This window comes from Alligator sinensis, unplaced genomic scaffold (genome assembly GCF_000455745.1).
Source record: "Alligator sinensis unplaced genomic scaffold, ASM45574v1 scaffold449_2, whole genome shotgun sequence".
NCBI lineage: Eukaryota > Metazoa > Chordata > Crocodylia > Alligatoridae > Alligator > Alligator sinensis.
The window spans coordinates 295,803-304,208 of NW_005842831.1; the positions used below are offsets into that span (position 1 = coordinate 295,803).

The following is an 8,406-nucleotide window of genomic DNA, read 5'->3' on the forward strand; positions in this document are numbered from 1 at the left end:
CAGTTTGGTTTCTTTGTGAAGGGGAAGGTGCTTGTCAGGGGGCAGATCAATACCCCCACAATGAGGAAGGGAGTGGGACAGGGGCAGGGGTGAATGGGGCCCTGGTCGGGCCAGGTCACAGTGGGACAATTGGAGCCCCGTGCTGCATTCAAGGGTACAGGGGGGGCTCCCACCACTGTGGGGCAAATGGGGGGAGGCACGTGACCCCCCCCCACCCAATCTGTGCGCGGGGCAAGGGTAGACTGCTGCTATGCGCTGGGCTCTGTTCTGCCTCTGTGCGTTGCTGCCGCTGCTTCGAGAGCTGCGCAAGTCTGACACCATATGCATCCCACCACTGGCAGCCCGTCCTCACCCCATGCACAGATCCAGGGCACGTGCCCCCATGCCCTCCTGGGGTGTGTGCAGTGGTAGGAGCTGCCACCCTCTTCCTGCGCTGGACACTCCCCGAACAAGCCACCCATGGCTCCGTCCCGTGCCCTGCCCCAGCTGTGCAGGGATGCCCCAGCCCCATTCCCTCCCTCACTGCCATTGCACTATCATCATAGTGCTTAGGGTCGGAAGGGACCTAAATAGATCATCAGGTCTGACCCGCTGCCATGGCAGGGGGGGTTGCAGATAGAGTCCCCAGCAGTGAGGGAGGGAACAGAACACAGGCAGGAGCAGGTGCTGTGGTAAGTGGTGCCCCAGCTGGGCTGGGTGGTGGGACAAGTGGAGGCCCAGGGGGCATATCTCCCCCCTCCCCGATCTGCGTGCAGGACGGAGGCCGTTGCTGCTGCATGCTGTGCTTTGCTTCCTCCTGCAGCTGCCCTGGGAGTGGCCGATGCCACGTGCCTGCTGCCACTGGGCTGTGCTGCGCCTCCTGCCCACCCGGCAGCAGAATGCACCTGGTATTGCACGGCTCTCGGGGCAGCGGGGCTCAATGCCCAGTGCACAGCTGCAGCTGCCTCCACCCCGTGCAGATTGGTGGGGGCATGTGCCCCTCACGCCTCTGCTTGTCCCACCACCCAGCCTGGCCAGGGCCCCACTCACCCTAGCCCCTGCTCTTGCCTGTGCCCTCCCTCACTGCTGGGGTCTCAATTTGCAATCCCTCACCCCTCCCCCTGGCCCTTCCCCCACAGACTTACCTGCTGGGGAGTGGGGGTGCATGTGCAGGCATGCACTCAGCCCCTCAAATCATTTTTTCTCCTTCCACCTATGTGCAGACATGCAGCCTCTCTCTCTGGATCAGCTCCAAATTGGAGTTCAATCACCCACTCTCCTGACCCAACAGCTAACGGTTTCCCCCCCTCCCATTCTGAAAACAGCGCTGGGAGCAGGGTTGGCCTACATCAGTCCAACCCTCCTCCCAGTACATACAAATACAAGATAACCAAGGCACTCCACTTTGGAGCGCCTTCATCTGAACCCTCATTACATGACGGTTCAGATTGTCACGGGATTGGACCCTTTTAAAGTGCTCTGCAGCCATGCACTTGTGTTAGGTCATGTCTCTAGGGCGCTTTCAGGGGCCAGATCGGGCAAAAACTGTCACTTCTGTCTGCACCTAAAGACTCTCACTACACCTGGAGACAGTATGGCCTATTGTTAGAGTGAGTCAGTAGAAAAGATGGGGCAGATTTCATGCTATGTCTCCAGAGACAGTCCTGAAGACACAGGCTAGAAATGTAAAACAGACAGAGCAGGGGAACGAACCACCTTGGTGGATTAGGAATATGGCTGGGAAGGGGCCTCCTGGGACACTGAGTACAGTCCCCTGCTACCATGTCACAGAGCCCCAATCAAACACTAAGCAGGTTGTCATTCTGTTCTCGATTCCTCTCCCACTGCATGAACTGGATCCTCTCTCTGTGCCTCAACTTCCCCCATCTACATCACAGGAACAAGGGTACCTCCCTTCTTCTGTGAAGTGCTTTGGGACCACTCTACCCCTCTGTTTCCTCAGCAGTAAAATGGGAATTAGATCACCCACATGTGCTGAAAGGTCACACAGGTGTTACAGTAGTGAAAACCATTATTGCTAAGTAGCAGTTATTAGGATTCTGAAAGGTTTCGCTTGATTTATCCTCAACACGGAAAAATATGGACAAGGAATCTGGAAAACGCACTGGAAGTGGTGTTACTATGAGGTACAGCTCCCCCAGGATAACACATAAAAGGGCCTGATTTTCAGAGGGAGGGTGCTGAGAACTCACTGAAAAACAAGTCCCTTTAAGGCCCCTCAGGTTTCTGGTACTGCTCAGCAGATCTTTATTAGAAGCAGACCCAGGTATGACAGTTTGTCCTGTGCAGGAGTTTGTCCTATTAGGAGTGGAGAGTGTTGGTAAGGCAGAAAATACAACTGCTACTTTGTTTGAAGGGTTTTTCTTTCTCCTCTCGCAAAATCTTTTCCCATTCCCCCTGGAGGGCACCTGAAGCTGCAGCCAACAGGAGCCAAGCAGATTGCTTCTCCTAATGGCTCCGGCTGCCCATGTCTGCGGCAGAGAGAACAGCAACCTGGAGATGCTGCTTCCAAGATCCCTGGCCTCCCTCCCGGGGCTGTTCACTCCCATTTGCAGAGCTGACACCGTGGCAGCCTGCGTGAAGGCTTCTCTAAGTTAATGCCAAACAGACTCTGAGAGTCTGTCAGATCCCAAGGGCTGTGGTTGCCGCTAGAAATGCATCTGCTCCTGCTGGGAGGGTTCTGCCTCTCTCCACACAACCTTGTGGTCAAATCTGCCCTCCGATATACATGGGCAGCTCCTGTTCACTTCAGTGGGAGCCTCTTGTTTGAAGCCAAGGACAGGATCAGGTCCTCAGGAATTAACTAGATCCATTTTTAAATTAGTCCTTGTTTCCCATGTCTTGATGCTGCAGAAAAAGGGGTTTTCCCCACAGCCACTTCAAGGGTTTTCCTATCTATCAATGGAAACAAAAAATAGTGCCTGGGACCTCCAAAAGGGACAAGGTAGAGGCTGGTGCTTGGTGGCTTAGGGACTGGAATAAGACATGCAGAATCTTCTGCCTCCAGTGCCTACATATTAATCAGTGACCAAAGATTTAGGAATTCATTTTTTTGAAACCCCACCAAAGGCCTGTTCTTCAAAGGGTAGGTGCTCAGCAAGCCCCTTTCAGTCAGCTAGTCTTTCTTTTAAATTTAGGCCAGGTTTGTAAATTTGCCTCCAAGCTAGGTCAGGAGGGAGTGTAAGCTGCTATTGTTCATCATAGTCCAATAGCCCCTGTGAAATAAGTTGGTGTCTTTACTCCTGCTCTCACCCAATGGATCTCCACCTACTTAACACCTTACAGCATTAATGTCAGAAGCCTATAGCTGGCTCTGCTTGGCCTCATCACTGCCAGTCTTAGTGGGGAAACCCAGGTCTGTAAGGTACAAAGGCAGAGTCACTTCAAAGTTTTAAAGTTTTGGCCTGCACAAAGATAACTTCGTAATCAAGGACTATGGGGAGTTATGTTCTCCTCTATATATTCCCAGTGGGTTTCAGTAAGATTGAAATTCAAATCAGCAAATTAATCTAAAAGGCTGATATTTCCTAAAATGATCTGTACATTTATATCTACAAAACTGTTTGTGTCTGCCAATTGGATAGTTGCCCTTCTAACTATTGACTTGCGTGTGAGTGTGTAGAAGTGCTTTCAGGCATGCCCAACTGTGTCTTGTATTCCTGCAAAGTGTCAATGATCTATGCTTAGCTCAAGAGTTGGCATTTATTTTGTATTTCATTCAAGTCAAACTGATACCCCGCTCCAGTGCAGCCTTTACTAATGGAGATGCATCAGGGATATGTTTGCATTTTTGCATGGTGACCTTGGTGATATAGTCTCCTACCTACACCCACACTGGAGTTTAGCACAAAGTATTTTCTGCTGCAGCGCAGCTTGTTGGCAGCAAATGGGAATAACCTGGTGCGCACACAGCTTAGAGAACCCTAAGCTCTCTAGAGCAGAACCATCTCTTCTGAAGAAGGCTGAAGGTATAGTCAGGATCTGACTTTTGCTGTGTTGTCCTGTTTCAGGGGGTACAACAATTCCAGGCGAGGTGTGGGACCATTAGCATCTGCAACCAATTCTGCTGTGTCCTAAAAAAAACCTGTTGGAGGAACAGCCATCCCAGCAGTCATGTCAAAGGATGAAGTAAGCTGCAAGTTGACTTCAGTCTACAAGCACAAGGAGCGTAAGCCTAAAAAGCCACATTACATCCCAAGGCCATGGGGGAAGCCCTACAACTACAAGTGCTTCCAGTGCCCTTTCACCTGCATGGAGAAGTCCCATCTCTATAACCACATGAAGTACAGCCTCTGTAAGAACTCACTCTCACTGCTTATTGAGTCTGACTGGCCCTACAAAAAAGGAAACTTGCTGCACCCTGAGCTTCGCCTCCTACAGGCCACAGAGACATCTCGGCTCCGTGGCAGGAGGGATGAGCAAGAAGCCTGTGACTCTTCAGCTGCAGCAGGAGTGATGGCTAATCCAAAGCAAGCCGCAGATGGAGATGATGAGGGAGACAAGCCAGCACCAGAAGCTGAAGTCCTGCCCTCAGAAGGGATCAATGAAGAAGCCAGCCATTTTCAAGAGGAGGAGGAAGACATGACTGGGCTGCTGAGAGAGATGGATTCAGCTGAGAAGAAGGAGAAAGCAAAGGAGGAGGCAGGTGATCCTTCTGAACCAGAGGTGAACACCCTGGTCTTTGGATTCAAGAACAAAAGGGACAAGCCTTGCAAAGAGGTTGAGCCTGATTTCATCATCACAGATGTCTTCTCACTGAAGAACCACATGATGAAGGGCAAGGAAACTCCTTCTCCAGACTTAGAAGCCAAGCCAAAGCATTGCAAGGTGCCAAAGAAATGCCTGGGGAGCAGCGGGATTCTCATGGAGCAGTGGAAGCTGGTTGCTAATGGGCAAAGAAGAGGTACCAACGATGTCTCCCCACCATGTACTGAAGGCAACATCATCCCCTGCTATCCCCCTCCAGCCTATGGTGATTACCATGAACCTCATGGCCTGAACCTCTCACTGCTGGGCATTAACTACCCGCTGAACCCCAGCCTCTTTTCCTATCTAGGTCCCACCATGACCAACAGTGCCACAGCCCACCCCCACCTCACACAGCTACCCTTCCTAGCCTCCACTGCTCAGCTGATGCACCCACATTCCACTCACTTCCAGCCCCTCCAGCACCCTGAGAGATCAGCCTTCCTGCCCCGTTTCTACTACCCCTTGCTCTTTGAACATACCTTTGGCTCCACTGAAAGCAAGACAGCTGCAGGCAAACCAGAGGCCCGGCAGCCAGCAGGGTCAGCCATGCCATCTCCTCCCCAACCCCAAACTGCCAGTGAACCCCAGAAAGCAGGACTGCTGAAGGTGCCAGTGCTGAAGACCAATTTTCCTTGGGCGAAAGGTGTCCGAGAGGAAGAAGAGGAGAAATGGTTGCCCCAAGAAAAAGAAAGCAGTCCAGCTTTGGGCATCAACAGCTTGCGCAAAAAGCCAGCACCTGATGTCTACCAGAATCTTGTGGGGATAAAGGATGGTGTCTTTCTCCCCAACAGCATCAGGAAGGCAGAGTTACCAGTGGTCACTTGCCTGGAGAATGCTGGTGCTCCAGTCAGCTCTCTGAAGAGGAAGTTCATTGGGAGTGGGCTTGATTTTATGCCACCTGACACACTGATTCCTGGAAAACTAGGCTATCAATCCAGGTAGGAAATTTATATGGTATCTCTGCAGACAGGTGCTATTTCCATAGATACTCTATTAACAATCAAAGAGAGTATTTGCTAGGTTCATACTGCTGTCCTGGTCCTTATTACCCACCTGCTTCTCAGTGTTTCCTTGTGGAACTGAAGCTTTGTTCCTATTCTTAAAAGTCCGTTAATCCTAGTGAAAGCCCAGGGTTTACAGCTGCCATTAAGAAATTAGCAGCCTGAGATGAAAGCTAACAGCCAACACTAACGAAAGTTAAAAACAAAGCTAACAGATAAAGCGCTGCCAAAGCTAACAGCTCTTATTAACTTTAATGGGACTTTGCCTGAGTGCATTCTGAGTCAAAACTTGAGACTGGAATTTGACCTCTAGCCAGTATTTACTATAAGCAAGGACTAGGACTCTTGTGAGGAAGAGAATCAATATAGTTGCTTGAGTATACACGTAAGCATTAAGAACTCACAGCTCTGCCAGTGACCTGGAACTAGAGCTTACTGGGCACTAGGAGCTCACATGATGGGTGTACTTTGGAAAACCAAGCCCTTAACTTTTAGCTTTGGGCCAGTCACTTCACCTTTCTGGGCCTTGGTTTCCCATCTGGAGAAAAGAGCTAAAGACTACTCAATGTTTTTACTGTATGGTAATGCTAACCTGAAGCATTCCAAAATTGTGAGGTAGGCTCCCAAAATGATATTGGATTAAAATCATAGGATTTTTTTTAAACATAATTTGCCTTCTGATTTCTGAGTCCAGGGCTAGAATTTATTTCTTTTTAATGAAAGCTGAATTCCTCACCCAATCCCAAGACTCCACAAGCTGAGGCTTTAAGAAAAAAACCCCATAAAATATTGTGAAACTCACTGATAAAATCATAATCTTTAGCAATATGGAATGCCCTCTCTGGGGAAGTGCCAAATACCTGCCTAGAGGAATTGCTTTTCCTCATTAAAATAGTCTCACAAGGGTCTTTGCTACATTGTCAAGGCCAAGTAGTTGGCAATGAGATTATGAATTGGTCTATTAAAAACAGGCCAACAGTTAACTGATGAACACATTCTAACCCCGTCATACATTCAAAGGGTGATTTTACCAAAGAGTTAGGCCAGAAGTGGGCAAAATGCGGCCCACCAGGCCATTCTATCCGGCCCATGGGGGCCCTAAAAAATTTAGAAAATTAATATTTATCTGCCCCTGGCTGCCTGTCATGTGGCCCTTGATGGCTTGCCAAAACTCAGTAAGCGGCCCTCTGCCTGAAATAATTGCCCGCCCCCGAGTTAGGCCTTGGGCAACTCGGTTAGGGCCAGATCCAGATCATTCTTATAGTTGCTTCCATGTAGGCTTCAGCACACTGAACACCAGACTCCTAGTCACAGAAGTCGGGTTTAAGGGCCTAGGATCTCTATACATGGAGGAGAAAAAAGGCACCTCCAAAGGGCAATCTAGCGTGTCATGGTGCTGAGCAGGGAGCCATCTAAAACAATCCAATGGAAAAGGTGAGTCACAGGGGTCTGACTGAGCTCCTGCCTCTCCTCAGACCTGAAGCATCTGACTTGGTGCTTCACTCGAGATGACTCCACTTGCTGGAGACCCAGAGGGTTGGTGTCTCAGGACATATCTACAGCACCTGTGTACCACCCCTGGGAGCACTGCCAGGAAGCACACCCCTACCAATTGTGCCAATTCTACACATGCCAAATGCCAGAAATGAAGCAACTGTCTACCTTAGAGTAGCCCTGATCACACACCGTAAGCATGCCTAAGAGAGTGAGCCTGAGTGGTGCTGGGCATGTGCTCAGGGCGGCTTTTTAAGTGACTATGTTGTCTCATTTTGGGAGCTGGTGCATGTGAAACAGAAGAAAGCAGGTGAAATGAACTCTACAGCAGCGCTCCTGGGCACTAACTGATGGTGTTGAGCAGGGATCCAGGTTTTCCATTTCCCATGGCAAAACGGAGTAAAAATGCATATTTCCCCTTTACCGGAGGAAATTGTGGATTTCTCATTTTAGCAAAGGAACCTCTGGATTTTGCAGTTTTGCAACGAGCTCCCTGCAGGCAGGCAGAGTTCCAGCCTGCAGGGGGCGGGGGGAGCGGGAGTAGAGCAGTCAGGCAGGGGGCGCCATGTGCATGTAAGGGAGGGAGAGAAAAAAAATGGGCGGAGCATGTGTGCGCATGCAGACCCCCCCTCCCCCCAAGTCTGCAGGGGAAGGGGTAGGGGAAGTGGGGGAGGGAGTGGGGCTTAGGTTGGGATCAGGGCCAGAGCATGCTGCACCCATGTGGCCACCCCTTCCCCCCGTGCCAGGGGTCATTGCCCAGTGCCGGCATCCACCACCTCCCAGCCCTGCACCCACCTGGCTGCCTCTCCATACTGGTCCCAGCCCAGCCCCAGTCCCACACTGCCCAGTGGGGGCTGGAGCTCGAGCGGAGCCAGCCTCAGCTGCACTACCAGGCCAGAGCCCCTGGAATACCTGCGCCCACCCCAGCCCAGGAAGAGTGGCTTGTCCAGAGCCGTGGTGCCAGGGAAGAGCCTCCGCAAGAGAAGGTTGAGAGGCGACCTTGTGGCTGCCTATAAGTTCATCACGGGGGCACAGAAGGGAATTGGTGAGTATTTATTCACCAAGGCGCCCCCGGGGGTTACAAGAAATAATGGCCACAAGCTAGCAGAGAGCAGATTAACATTGGACATTAGGAAGAACTTCTTCACAGTTAGAGTGGCCA

The 8,406-nt window shown here is 50.9% G+C and overlaps 1 protein-coding gene across 5 annotated transcripts in view; it reads left to right on the forward strand.

Annotated features, from left to right (window-relative positions):
* Positions 1–8,406, forward strand: part of PRR35 (proline rich 35) — a 50,529-nt gene that overhangs the window by 35,878 nt on the left and 6,245 nt on the right. For all 5 annotated transcript variants that reach the window (XM_025191567.1, XM_025191566.1, XM_025191568.1 and 2 more), the window contains one exon: positions 4,011–5,687. In XM_025191567.1, coding sequence (XP_025047352.1) covers positions 4,114–5,687 — 1,574 coding nt within the window. In that variant the 5' untranslated portion in view covers positions 4,011–4,113. The remainder of the gene's footprint in view (positions 1–4,010; positions 5,688–8,406) is intronic.